The sequence below is a fragment of the Sinocyclocheilus grahami genome, unplaced genomic scaffold (genome assembly GCF_001515645.1).
Source record: "Sinocyclocheilus grahami isolate Dianchi unplaced genomic scaffold, SAMN03320097.WGS_v1.1 scaffold161.1, whole genome shotgun sequence".
NCBI lineage: Eukaryota > Metazoa > Chordata > Actinopteri > Cypriniformes > Cyprinidae > Sinocyclocheilus > Sinocyclocheilus grahami.
Genome location: NW_015505340.1, coordinates 776,528 through 790,866, shown reverse-complemented (window position 1 = coordinate 790,866; position 14,339 = coordinate 776,528). Strand labels below are relative to the sequence as shown.

General features: G+C 41.3%; 1 protein-coding gene across 1 annotated transcript; it reads left to right on the top strand.

Annotated features, from left to right (window-relative positions):
* Positions 1 to 246: 246 nt before the first annotated feature.
* LOC107592918 (A-kinase anchor protein 1, mitochondrial-like) lies at positions 247 to 13,362 on the top strand. Its single transcript, XM_016282500.1, has 11 exons — positions 247 to 465; positions 4,740 to 6,298; positions 9,791 to 9,924; positions 10,159 to 10,285; positions 10,364 to 10,491; positions 10,666 to 10,843; positions 10,921 to 11,071; positions 11,270 to 11,337; positions 11,421 to 11,494; positions 11,586 to 11,651; positions 11,970 to 13,362. The coding sequence occupies exons 2-11, from the start codon at positions 4,765 to 4,767 to the stop codon at positions 12,030 to 12,032; spliced, it is 2,523 nt and encodes an 840-aa protein (XP_016137986.1). The 5' UTR covers positions 247 to 465; positions 4,740 to 4,764; the 3' UTR covers positions 12,033 to 13,362.
* The last annotated feature ends 977 nt before the right edge of the window (positions 13,363 to 14,339 follow it).

The following is a 14,339-nucleotide window of genomic DNA, read 5'->3' as shown; positions in this document are numbered from 1 at the left end:
TTTATCATTTCCAGGGGCAAAGTTCAAAGTTTAGCAGCCAACTGCAATGTCAATAAATCAAATAAGTGCTGCTCTCTTTTGCTTTAACTGAAACCATATTTTGAGCTACAATTTCTCTAATTTATGTTGAGTCTTTCTGTCACAATTACTAATTATTTCCTTTTACATTATAAATGTATGAGCAGCCTCGTGGAGTCCAACCACTGTGACCTCGCGATGATTGCATACATTAACACTGAGAGCGGAGTTATCGCGAGATTTGATCAGCTGATGCGTCTCTGTTTTTAGAGTGTGCGTTAGGACGGTCAACACGTGGGGAGGAGATTCAAGAGACATATATATATATATATATATATATATACACACACATATACACGAAGAGGGGGGACACGTTGGGATTGTGCTGGGCCTTGAACACGTAACATTAATATTATACGGTGGCGGTGCGAGGGACGCATAAACACAGTGAGTATAAGCCGTGTGTTCGGGTTTTTACCTCATATATGCTGATAGTTGAAGCATAAATAGCGCGGAGAGGGAGCCCATTTTAGCCGCCTCTCTCATTAGTCCTGCTGTCGGCCTTTGCTTAACATCCAAGCTGATTTTAACCATCTCACATGCAACCTTCTCATCTTCAAAAATGATTTCCACCTTCATTGGTGCGACAGCGGATGTCTGACATTGCGTCAACGCTATCCAGAGCGCCCGAAACGCTTTAGCTAACGTATATCGGCTAACGGTGTCGCCAAATCTGAGTTCAACTCGAACGGATAGGTAACAGGTCTTGCACATTAATTATTGTCGTCAAATTAAGCAACTGCAGGGAAATCGATAATTATTAGCTAATAGACCAGATGGCATGTTGCAAAAATCATCATGACCATGTTATGGCACATAGTAACGTTAGCTAGTTTTTAAGCTGATCAGTAGCTGGTTGGCCAGGTTACATATTCCACGAACTATCTTGAGCATTTTAAGATGGTGTGACCAGCTGCTAGGTGATTTGTTGCCGGTCCTACCAGCGAATTACCAACTTGGACCAGCTATAAACCATTATAATCTGGACTTTCCACTAGGGAACTGTCGTTTCCATATTTTCAGGCCCAATTCATAATGCTACTTGGCGCTATTATAATTTGATCGTGGTCATTTTGGAGTATGACAGAGGGAACATATGTTCTTTGCGCGTTGAAGTCACCTCTCACACCTTCATTCAGCTGAATTATGAACCGAGCCACATGGACTCGCAGTGTCTGTGAACTCATGAATAATTCAGAGACGCTGTGAAGGAGGAGGACTTGGTGGAGGGTTACCCCGGTGAACTCGTTTTAAAGTCGAGACACTTGAAGCGGTCAGTACTTCAGACTGAATAACGTTACCTGCATGGGGTTGCAATTCATTCAGCGGCCTAACGTTACCACGCGCACTGTAGGTCAATATCACCTCTCCAACTGGTTATTTACGTTTTTTCTTTATTGAATCACCTCGGTTTTGTGTGTCGTTTCATTGCTGGCGTAAACTGTGGAAGCTTCTGCTTATATTTCTCTCATTTCGCCTATTCGTTCTTATAACAGCAATGAACAGTTAGCCTAACTGCTAACACGCGCAGCATTCAATGCAAGCTCGCAGACATCTGGCTGCAAGGTGTCTATTTAGTCTCGTGCACGAATATGTCGTGTTATATCTTTGACTTCGGCGCAGGTCACTTTCGGGGCTCTCCGGTGTATCTCCAGCAGCAGCCGGTGCACCTAACCAGCTCCTGACGCGCTGGAGTGTTCACGGGCTCGCTTTTGTATTCTGAATGCAGCAGCACCAGTAAGCCGCTTACTTGAGATCAATGGGTTCGTATGTTACGTGTTGCGCGAATGACTGGCTACGGTGCCCTCTCCGTTATCTCTACACCTCCCCAAGGTCGAACGGCCAGCGTGCAGCACGCGCTCGGTTCTTTTTCAGTGGGCCGCTCGCGCACGCGCTCAGGCCATGATATGACAGCGAGCGTTAACTCGGCGAGCATTTATTTAACCTCGGCCTGAAGGTGAACACGGGACTGAAACTGGTTTAGGAGGACTTTACTGTGCAGAAACTACAGTATGTGACTACATTCTGTGAACATGCCTGCTTGAAACGTGCTCTCGAGACTGAGAGAGTTAACAGACAGTGTAGTATTAATATTATGGCTATTGCATTGTGTGAACAACCCTCCATCGCTAGTACTACTACAATTTCTTTGAGTTGAGAAAATGAAAAGCTACTAATGTCTGAAATATAGAAATTGTGTATGGTGAATTGGGAAATCGTTTATGTTGCACTTTAAATAATCGTTTATGTAAAACTTTTTTTTTTGTCAAAAAGAAAATGCTGTATGAGATATATTTTCTAATATACGTTTTTAAAGAGGTTTGCTGATTTTATAACCCTGTCATCAAAAGTTAGGTCGTTTCTAAATGCAGTCTAAGACCCTCAACTCACCTCCTAAACTTAAGAATGATGCTGTTGCTTGGTAGGGACTAGATATTTTGGGTTCAGATTTAGGTTTGTTGTCATTTATAAACTGTATTTTTCCATCAAATTTGTTTGTTCATTTTGAACTTGAGGAATGCTGTCAACACTACGATCTGAGGAATTGACTAATTTTCCTGCTATGCTGTACAAAGACTTCAAAAGATCTATTATAGGGAATATTACAACTTTCATACGGTTGGCGTCGTGTTTGACATTCATCCTGCTAATGATACCTTTACAGTAATTGATGCTTCAGATGCTATTAGCATGGTACTTACTGACACCCCCCTCCCATAATTAGAAATTGCCAAATTTTTGATATTCTTCCTGCTGCGTTGCTGCTGTCTAGGATGACAACTTTTAAAAGCTACAGCTTAGTTATAAAAACTTAGATATATTCTCAGCGGTCTATCAGCGCTCAATGTCAAAATGATTGAGATGGCCAATAAAATCAGACAAGGTGGGATTTACTGTTCACAGAAGTCTAACATGATGCTTTTGTTTTAAAGATGAAAAACTGTGAAGATGTAAGTAGCTTATTTAATATTTGACAACTGTTTTACAATAGAAATATTCAACAACTGACAGTAATATCCATTGATGCAAACTATTCAACATTTTTGCTATATTAAATTGAAAATATAGGCTTTCATTTGTGTGATGTAATTCATAACTGAATGTGATGAGACAAGAAATTTTAACAGAGCCATTTACAACATGAGTGAATGAGTGCATTTTTTAAATATGCAAATAGTACAGATTGATTACAGTAAATTCTAGTTTTTTTGCTGTTCTTTTCTTTAAGGCTCTTAAAATCCTTTAAAAAAAATAATAATAATAATTGGTCACCCCAATATCATATAGCTTTGTACTTAACTATATTTTGTTCCTGAATTATTCGCGTATTTCAAAAAATGTTTCCACGTTAAGATCCAACTTTGGTTTCTTTCTCGTAGTATATTTGTCATTCTGTATGCTACGTGCTCAAGTAGTCACTATTTATTGACCGTGAGAGGCGGTTAGCATGTCTTCTGAAACGCTCTCTGGAAGCTGAAGAGAAATGGAAACCCCTTTATCTTTGGTTACTATGTACAGGAGTAAATGGGTGGGGTTTGTATGTGATGTGTTCCTCCTCCTCTGGAGACTGGGATATGCTGTCCCCATGATGGAAATGCATGCATGAATGTCCTTTTTTAACTCTGAAAGGATGCCCCTTCTGGCCAATAGCAGTGAGGTAGACATTGCACGTAGCTCTCAGTACCCTCTGAGGTTAAATGTCAGCCATGTGATATTGTCCCTGAAGTTTCTGCATGGCTGCCCAGAACTCCCTCTCTCACTGTAAAGGAGCCAGACCAAAAGTGCAGCAAACAAAGCAATATGTTATATGTAATTTCTTTATTTTTTGTTAAAGATTCACAGGTTTTGATTAACTGCTTCTTTTTAGTCTTTGTCTTTGAAGGATGCAGTTAATTTTTTTATTACATACTATGTAGTCATCAGTATATAATAATTCCATGGAAGATGTTTTAGTGCCCATGCATCTTATGTAACCATGAGCTAGTTGTTTTCTAGATGTAACACAGACTTGTGAGCAAGACAAAGGAATGAATGCTGAATGAATGCAGTGTGTAATTTCCCAAGATGATGAGTCACCCATTCTTTCACTTCTTCCCAAAGGCAACACATCTTAAACCAGATATAAAACCTTTTATTACACTGCTCTCTGGAATACTTTCTGATTGTCCTATCTGTGGTCGAATATGTTTTCAACTAATTTCCAGCAAAAAATGCTGTACAAGATTAATGTCTCTTATATCACTCTGGTCTCTTCTTACAAAAATAAAATAATAATAATAAATAAAAAATCAACTCTCCTCAATATTTCATATCCATTTATTCATTTAAAAAAGGTAGCCGTGTTGTAAGTGGGATAATGTACAGCAATTCAATTGTTATTGGAAAATATGTAGGAAGGTTTGCAATTTTGGGCAGTTTTCATTAAATAAAAAAAAAGGGTAATAGTATTACAAATAGGCCAAATTCATCTTTAATTCAGTAGTGGTTGGGTACTAAATGCTGATATATAATTATGGTAACAAGACTGAATGATTGAGCTTAATGTCTATGTCAGGTTTATTGTTTGTCCTTTTATAGTGCAACATTTCTCCATAATTTCCTTTGTTTTATCTTGCTTTGACATTATTTGTCTTATCATTGTTCCTTGTGTTGATCTGCAGGTGTAGCTGCTAGGGTCCAGAGGAGATGCCACTGAGGTTCCGGTCCTTTGTTCCGTATACGCTTCCTGGAGTGCTGGCGCTCATAGGCTGGTGGTGGTACATCTCCCGCAAGAAAGAGCGAATCACCAGCCACGACAGTGAGGAGGGGTCAGTTATGGGCTTGCGAACCTCCTCTGGTGAGGGCAGCAATGGGATGGTCGACAAGAGCTGCCCTGCGGCAAGCAGCACACGCCGCAGAACCAGCCGAGACGGAGTCAAGGCCAAAGAGCACAAACCTGTTGAGCAGGAAGTTCTAGAGGAGATTCACACACCGGTGCTAAAAGCCACTGCGGGAGAGGCTCTCGGCACCCCTCCAGTTGTGTTGGCCAGTGGACAGCTAAGCGCTCCTCAGAGCGGTACAAAATCAGTCCCTCTACAAAGCCAACCAGAGACAACAACTCCTGTGTCATCTTCAACCCCAACAAAAACAGTGGACGAGAGCACTCATCACAAAGGACCAGAGGCTGCCATTGGCAGCAAACCTTCAAGCCAGTTACCGTCAGATATAGCGAGCACTGGTTCAGTCAAGAAGCAGGTCGAAAACCAACCACTAACTAAGCAGCGTCCTGCAGAGCTAGTCAAAGCAGTGCGACCTGAACCTGAGGGAGAGGTGGCCGCTGAAACCTCGGCACCAACTTGCAATCAGAATTTGCCGGCTGACATTTCAAAAGATGACCTGGCCTCCGCCACATCATCAGCAGAGGGCGAGGCTGTGTTGCTGGAGACCTGCAGCCCAAAAACACAGCTGACTCTGATCTCGTTCCCCAACTCCACCAGCACACCCCTTTCAGAAAGCTCCATCGAGGCTCAGCACCATGAAAACGGAGACCTGGGCTTGCCGGCCGAGACCAGTCCAGACATGCAGGAGCTCCAGCGTCTCGCAGCAGGGCTGATCACGGAGGTCATCTCGGCAGCCACCCAGGAGGTCATGGCGGTCAGCAGCTGTGAGTCCCGGTACAGCAAGGGCTCTAAAGCAGCTGACAACAGCACGCCCTCTGTAAATGGTAAGGAAGTGGAGTCGTATGTACCTCCAGAGAGCATGGAAAGCACAGAGTCACGGGCGGTGCAGATAGCCAAAGACATCGTCAACGGTTGTCTGGTGCCTTCGCTCTGGAAAATGCCGGAGAATGAGAAGGAAAGAGGCTCATTGACTGTGTCGTCTGGGGAACAGTTGGAGTCCACGCCGGTTCTGGCCAAGCTGCAGGCTGAGGAAGCTCTGGTGGAAGACTCAGGATGTAGCACGTGCCAGTCAGAGGATGGCATCAGCAGCGAGGATCTCCATAGCACAGGGTTGTCCTTGAATGTGTCTGAAAGTAAAGAGGACCTCATTCAAATTTCAGGGACTTGTAGGGCCTCAGAGGGTCAAGGAGATGGACTGCAGGAGAGTCTTGGTCTAATAGCCTCTCAGGAGTCCCCACTTACTGCAGAAAACGTGGCTACGGTTTGCGAGGCAGCACGGTTGAATGGAACAGTCTTTAGGAATGGTACTGCTAATGATGTAGAAGCTGACCAATCAGGAGGTGAGTTACAGTTCTTAAGAATTTAACACTAGGGCTTAAAAGGATTGATCACCCAACAATGAAAATTGTAATTTTTTTTCACTCTGAGGTCATTCATAACCAATTTCACTTTCTTTCTTCTGTGGAACCCAAAAGATATACAGTGCCTCGCACACCTGAATCAGTCATAGGTGTGTTGGATAAATACAAAATAAACGAATAGAATATAAATTCCTCACACTACTACAGTTGCGTAACAACAGCGAGCAACTTTTCAGTCAATCAACATTCCTCACGCTTTCTTCTGTGGAATAAAAGATATTTAAAAAAATTTATTTGTTTTTTTGTCCATACAGTTAAAAGTTAATGGATTAGATTACTTCCAGAATAAGAATTTCCTGATAGTTTACTCACCCCCATGTCATCCAAGATGTTCATGTCTTTCTTTCTTCAGGTGCAAAGAAATTAAGGTTTTTGAGGAAAACATTCCAGGGTTTTTCTCCATATAATGGACTTAAATGGTGACCAACAGGTTGAAGGTCCAAATTGCAGTTTCAATGCAGCTTCAAAAGGCTCTACACGATCCCAGCCGAGTATCATGTGTTTTGTGTTTCGCAGGAGAAATACAATCAAACAGGTTTAGAATTATATGAGTCACAGTAAAGGGTGACGGAATTTTCATTGTAGTGTGATCTGTGAATACTACTGAATTCAGTTCATTTGAATGGTTTCAGAGCGTCTTACAGTATTGCACACTTCACATGAACTCCATCTCGGTAGGATGTTTGATTGCGGTCCACTTAAAAGTGTGAGATGCAGTATTCTTATCATGCATTATGGAGAAAAAAAAAAAGGTTTGCTTTTTCACCATGTAATTCACACGTTGCATTGTGCCAAATGTTTGCTTGTTGCTAGCGTAAAGGACATTTCTGCTAAAGTTTTCCCCCAAAATGAAGGCGCAAAGGACCGGCATTGTTTACTAACATACTTGCTGTTTTCAGTTGGCTTTGTTTTTGTTTAAATCCAACCAGTGTCAGTCCTCTTCTTGACATTTGGAAAGATGTAGTAGAACAGAAAAGCTTAAGTCAAGGGTACCTCTCAAACTGTGAATAGACTCTTTGGAAACCTCAGATGCCCAAATTCCCAAACAGCGTATGTTACATGAGCACAACCGCATGTGCATGGCTGTTTTTACCGCTCCCTACTACAGCAACTTCCTTACATGGATATCAGTGCCATCTTGCTTTTTTAACTCCCCTGCTTACGAGCAGGTGTTGGAAACGGCCAGTTTTAAGTCTGTTATTAGTTAGTCAGCAGGTGTTTTCACAAGAACGTGGCGATACTTGCGCATTGACCATTTACAGTATTTTTTACAGGCTGATTATTTCTCTATTGATTTGATAACCGGAAGCACCCGTGTGGGGAGTGTGCGTGATTTTCTGAAACCTTGTGAGGTGTCGTCACACCAGCTGCTGCCATCTCCATATTGTGACCTGAGAAAGGTGTGGAGACTGGCGGCAGCTAGTGTCTTAGCCCATCCTCACTTGAATGAAAGGAGAAAATGTAACATAACTTTGATGCTTCCGCCCTTGTAGAGGTCGACCGATATGGGTTTTTCACTGGCCGGTGCCGATATTTAGAAATCAGGGCAGCCGATTGCCGAGATATGATGCCGATTTTTTTTTGGCCAATATGTTTTGCTGATTTTCTTTTTTTTGTGAGTTGGAGTAAATGATTATTGCAGGGTACAAGATAGTAATAGCAGTAGTAGCCTAATTCAGAGTAATAACACATGGCTCAAAACTTAAGCACCTTCTCAAAACAGTTCTGAAGCATGCTTTTTGTTTGTTTGATGACAGACACCAGTGTTTCCCACAGACTTGCAAATGCAAATTCATTCTCCGCCAGCAGGAGGCGCTGTTGGAGCGGGAGATATTGCGGTAACGGCTGTAATGAAATAAGCACTGCGCTCACAAACACTACTTTATCAGGAAAGACAAAATGACACCGAAGCTTTTCTGAAGACGGTTGGTTCTTTTCAAAGATGCATTCATATAAAAACACCAGCGCTGCATTTTAATTTTGAAACGTGCAGTGATCAGTTTGTTCAATTAAGCAATAACTCGATGTATGGGAAACACTGGACACTGCTATAAGTCAAATGGCCAAGTGATAACAAAAATAAGAGTTTACACATATTGCACAGCCTGCTGCTCATAATTGCTTAAGAATGCACTGGCCACGAGCGATGACATCGTGGATGCTATTGTCGGACCTACACACACATTTCACAAGGAAAATTAATGTGCACGTTATAATCAGCCCAAAAGTTTCGTCTGAATTGCATGTGTTTCTACTTTCACAAGCACTTATGAATATGATAACTTTCCGGCATCAATTCTAGTAGGGTAAAACGTAATTAGGCTTTCAAAACCGTCTGTTTTGCCCTGCCATCATTAGTTGAAGCTGTGTGTGAACAGGAAGCGGCTGCAGAGTGTGAGTTGCTCCGTCTCTCACGCAGCCAGAGAGAGATTCCCGGGGTTCCACAACAACGCTTAGCTGGCCACAGATGCGCCTGCCTATAAATCGGCCTAATTTGCAGCACAATCGGCCAATGCTGATTAATTAAAAAATGCCAAAAATTGGCCGATTAATCGGTTGACCTCTACTCCCTTGTTGGCTAAAACCAAGTAAGTTGGTAATTATTGACACTGTCAAGTAGCAGCAAAAGAGTCAGTAAACAGAAGAGCAATTTGTCATAAGCTTACTGCTATAATGGTATGAGTCAAGAACAATGGTGGCAGTGCTTCACGTCCAGAGGGAAGAGGCTGGTTGTTTTGTTTGTCGATGGTCCTTCTCAGCTGTATTAGTTGTTTGTTATTGTTACCCCATGGTTGCTTAGCAAACAGTGATTATCTGGCTAAGCAGGCATTTGCGTTTGAATGCATGTTAAAGACATTCAGTTTAGAACCCCTGAAAGTCATCGATATAAGTTGCAGTGATGGTGTGTGTGGAATGGATGCCCTTTTTTCCCCCAACTATGCTAATTATAGTATTAACGATATCCAGAACATCTTAGGATTAGTTGCAGGTGATTATTGATTATTATTATGTTGGCAGACTTTTTTTTATTTTTATATTTACTATATTTTACCTTTTTAGGTGTATGTTTGTGTCTGTCTATCTATCTATATAATATGCAATACTATATACAATATTTTTTACCATATGCAGATCATCTCGGGATTAGTTGCAGGTAATATTTATTTATTCAGTTGACAGACCTTTTTTATTTAAATGAATTAATTTATTATATTTGACATTTTATGTATATATGAATATTTTATAACAAATATAATTTTATTACGTTTATTTTAATCTTGAGGCATATTATTATTGAAAATAGATGGTCGAATGTTTTTTTTGTCAATTTTACAAACATTTGTTGAAGTCAATGAAATGATTTTGTATGTTTATAAATTGGCAAATGTGACACCCCTCTCCCCCCAACAGGATCAGATGTGAATAGCATGGATTCAGTGGACAGCTGTTCAACCTTGGGGGCAGGAGACAGCCAGCTGAGTGGCAGCCAGACCTGTCAATCACAGAGCTCTGAGCTTATTGTGTGGGAGATTGAGGTGCCAAAGGTACGATTCCCTTAAACTCCTCTGATTCTGCTTCACCTTTAGTGCTGCTGCGATCAATCAAAGGTTTTTCTTAAAGTATTTTAGCAGTTTTTAAGGAAAACTCTTTGCATGTTTGCTAACAGCTCTTTATCTGAATGTCAAAACAGAAACTTTAGTCTGTGCTAGCTTTCTTACCTTGTGTATGAATTCATTAAAACCTGCTTTGATATCTGTGGTTGTCCTCTTGTTTTGCAGCATCTAGTGGGACGGCTAATTGGCAAACAAGGAAGATACGTGAGCTTTTTGAAGCAAAGCTCCGGTGCTAAGATCTACATTTCAACCCTGCCTTATACTCAAGAGTTTCAGATCTGCCATATAGAGGGTAAGTGAGTTTCTATGAAAGGCCACAAACTATGGCCTTCTTGAATTGATTGTTTTTGTTGTTTTGTTTGTTTCTTAGGAACCCAGCAGCAGGTAGATAAGGCACTGGCCTTGATTGGGAAGAAGTTCAAAGACTTGGACCTGACCAACTTGTACGCCCCACCTCACCCACCGCTAACGCTGCCCTCTCTGCCCATGACTTCCTGGGTAAGATTGGCCCCTTCCTCCTGTTCCTGCAGACTACATAGACAGCTAGCATCTAAGGCAGCATTCTGACTGTCATGCACCCTCAGGGATCTTTTTATTTTTGTCAAACATGAACCCAGAGTCCAACATTTTTGGCATTCTAATATAGTGCTTCATTGGATCTGTCTGTTACAGCTTTTGTTGCCCAATGGGGTGACAGTCGAGGTGATTGTGGTGAACATTGTATCAGCCGGTCACCTGTTTGTCCAGCAGCACACTCACCCTACGTATCACGCCCTGCGCAGTCTGGACCAACAGATGTTCCTGTGCTATTCACAGCCTGGGACGCCCCCCTTGCCATCGCCTGTTGAAGGTAAGAGAGCCCCCTTTTTCTCTTTTCGCATTCTTCTTTCTGCAGAAAATAACTAATTTTCTCCATCTCTTTTCCAGTTGGAGTGATTTGTGCGGCCCCAGCTGTAGATGGAGCCTGGTGGCGAGCGCAGGTCATCTCCTTCTACAAAGATTCATCCGAAGTGGAAATTCGATATGTTGATTATGGTGGCTATGACCGAGTCAAGATTGACACCCTTCGACAGATCAGGTTATTCCTGTTTTTTAAATTAATTTGTATTCATTAGTAAAAGTTTCCATACTGTTCTGTAAAGTTCTTTATATTTAAAAAGCAGACATGCTACTCGTGATAAATATGTTTTCAAATATATACAGAAATATATAATTTTTATATCTGTTGTTCTTATCATAGTCTTGTGCTGTGGACTCACTGATCTTTGATTTTCAGGTCAGACTTCGTGACATTACCGTTCCAAGGAACAGAAGTGTTATTGGACAACATTGCCCCACTTCCAGGTTTGCCTTTATTTTAACATTTAAGTTAAATTTTCCATCACCTCACTCCAGCTGGATCTCACTGTTGTTGACGTGTTCATTAGGAGAAGATCGGTTCTCCGCGGAGGCCAATTCTGCACTGGAAGAGATGACGAGAGGAGTTCCATTGCTGGCACAAGTGAGTCTTTAAATCATTCATTAATGGATGACATTTATGTTGATGATGTTTATAGCCAGCAGATAATTTAATGGGCTATTTTGATATATAGGTCACCAACTACGACAATAATACAGGACTTCCTTTAGTACACATGTGGAACATGGTGGGAGAGGAGGTAAAATTCATTTATTATTGTTGTATTTTTCTGTACATTCATAATTTGTTTTCCTCAAGCATTTTATTTTAAGAAATGTTTAATTCAGAACTTAATATTCTGACATTTTAAAGCTTGTTCACTCCAAGGACGTTAACTATAACAATAAAGTAAGTATATAGATATGGTTTTACAAATCATTCTAAATTTAAAGGAATAGCAGAGTCCACACCACAACTAGAACAGTAACAATATCATCTTGGCCATCTTGCTTCATTTTCATGTCTTTGATAACATGAAACATGAATAACATGATGATACATGGTTCCTTTTTTGTAGCTGGTCCTGCTCAACCGCACTTTGGCAGAGCGAGGTTATGGCACTTGGGTGGACAGTTTCTGATCCTCCAGAGCTCCCTCGCCCTCCTCTCCTCATTCACCTCGTGGTCCACCTGCCCCTTAATTATCACCACGCATCATGAATATCTGCAGGTTCTGTCCTCCTCACCCCATCGTGTCCTCCCCACCTTCTACCTGAAGTGCGCATTACTGGCTCTGGGAGTTTCTTTTTTGGTTTGTTGTCCTCTCCATGCTGCCTTTTTCTATTTTCTTTTTTTCTTTTCTATCCCCTTGCATAAGAAATCAATACTGTATGAAAGCAAAAAATGAAGAGTCAAGTGTCAATGGCCGATCAACCAATAAGGACTGAAGTTTTCTTGACTCTATGCTCTTGTAAATTTTAAATATAACTAAATAAAGGTTAATCATGTTTTCCGTCCGATCAGACTCCTTCCAGCACAAAAAACAACTGTGGATTATCATGCCGTGGGTGAAAAATCTGTAGTAATAATAAAAGTACATTTCAGAAGATAACTATGGTGAAGTTAAGACTCAACGATGTTGCTGCTGACCGTAATCTTGGGTCATGAGACATCATATTTGCATTTACACTATCATGGCTTCATCCCAGTGTTTCACTGTTGGGTGGGTTTCGGAAAGCTGATCTGTAGATATGGGTACAGTTCGGCAAGGAATAAATGACCACCACTCCATCTCGATGTCTGTCTGCACAACAGTGTGGTCTTGGAGGGTGATACGCAGCCCATCTCATGACCTCCCTCTTCACCACAGTCTGGATCGGTAGGACTCCAACAGCCTTCGGCGTCAATAGGCCTGTCGCCAAGAGTCACTTCATTTACTTCACCAATTACGAAGTCTTTTAATCCAGGAGACGTCTGTGCCCTCCTGACCTCTGGGCCATTATAGGAAAGACTATGCTGAGTCTTCAGCCCTAGAGCGACACTAGAGTTCGAATGGTGCTGCTAAAAAGGGTGTTCTTTACGCTGAATACTGACCTGTGGGGACACTAAATAAATGACTACAAAAACCAGAACAGTACTGTGTGAGGGGGACAGCAGGGAACTTCCATTCTGGGTGGATGAACTGCATTCAATGGGTCTGTGTGTTTTTGTATGCATGTAGTTTTGCTCGAAAGCACGTCAATTCACATGTCGCATTATCATTTGTGTAATGGGCCGCTTGCTTTTGTCTCACTCAAGATCCATCTCGCAATAACGTCACGTCTAGTGGACCCATTGCCATTAATGTCTCTTTGCATTCTGTAAATAACTTGGTACACTGTGTCCAATCCCAGCAACCCACCCAATTGGCTATTAGAAGAAGCTGTCGGTACACCTACCTGTCTTGGAGAAGATAAAAAGCTTTAAGCCTTATCCATTGCTCTTGTTTTATGTTGGTTTTACATGGGATGAAATTAGGTCTGCTTTATTACTGTATAATTTGTTAAAGTATAATGGCACAGAGATTAATATTCCCTTTTTGTATCTTGTCATTGATCATGCTCTTTCAGTCATTTAATGGCCTTTTGGCCAAGGCTTGACCCTTTTTCTGCTGCTTATTGCTAATCTAATGTTGGACTCCAGAATGTCTAAGATCGTCCTCGCGCGAGACGTTTCCAGGCTTGTTTGATTGTTGGCTCTATGGTCGTTAGCCTCGAAATGTCTTGATAAACTTTCCACCGTGTGAACAATAAATAAAAGCTCCCTTTTACTACATATATTTGGCTTCACCAGAAAAATTCAGGATAAAAACAGAAAATATAGTTTTTTACACTTATTTTGAAACCATAATACACACTGCTCGTTGTACGCGAGCTGACGGCGTCGGAAAGGACCGTCAGGTTTAGTCTGTGAGGGCATTGCACGGTTTTCCGCTAGTATGCTACGAGGTTTTTCTGCAATATTTCTTTCACAAGCTCTTGTTTCTGTACGGTCCTGCGTTCATCTCAGGTATGAGCTTTTCATTTCTTATCTTTCTGTTTTTGAGGAGAATTATTAGTCATATTCCTTCAGGAATTGATGTAGTTGACCTGTGTGAACGTGCGCGGCCCTTTATAGGTCTGCCTGCGTTACAGCAGGTGAATAAATAAGGAACCACACCGACCTCCGAGCCGAAACGTTTCATTGTTCTTTAATAAGTGTTTTACTTTTTTATTTTATTTATTGATCAAGTCCAATTATTCTTTGCATACGCTCATATCTTGACTGACATGGCCTCCTACCACAAGTTCAAATGTGTCCACCTGTATGTTCCTACCTGCTCTCCTATAATGAAAAATAACGCTACTTTAGATTTGGTGTGTGTGTGTGTGTGTGTGTGTATATATATATATATATATAAAATGTCTAAC

Excerpts from the sequence above, each read along its gene's own strand:
- LOC107592918 (XM_016282500.1), top strand. The coding sequence starts at position 4,765 with ATGCCACTGAGGTTCCGGTCCTTTGTTCCGTATACGCTTCCTGGAGTG. Across the intron at positions 10,492-10,665 it reads CTCTGCCCATGACTTCCTGG|CTTTTGTTGCCCAATGGGGT; the intron begins GTAAGATTGGCC and ends TGTCTGTTACAG. Across the intron at positions 11,495-11,585 it reads GAGTTCCATTGCTGGCACAA|GTCACCAACTACGACAATAA; the intron begins GTGAGTCTTTAA and ends TTTGATATATAG.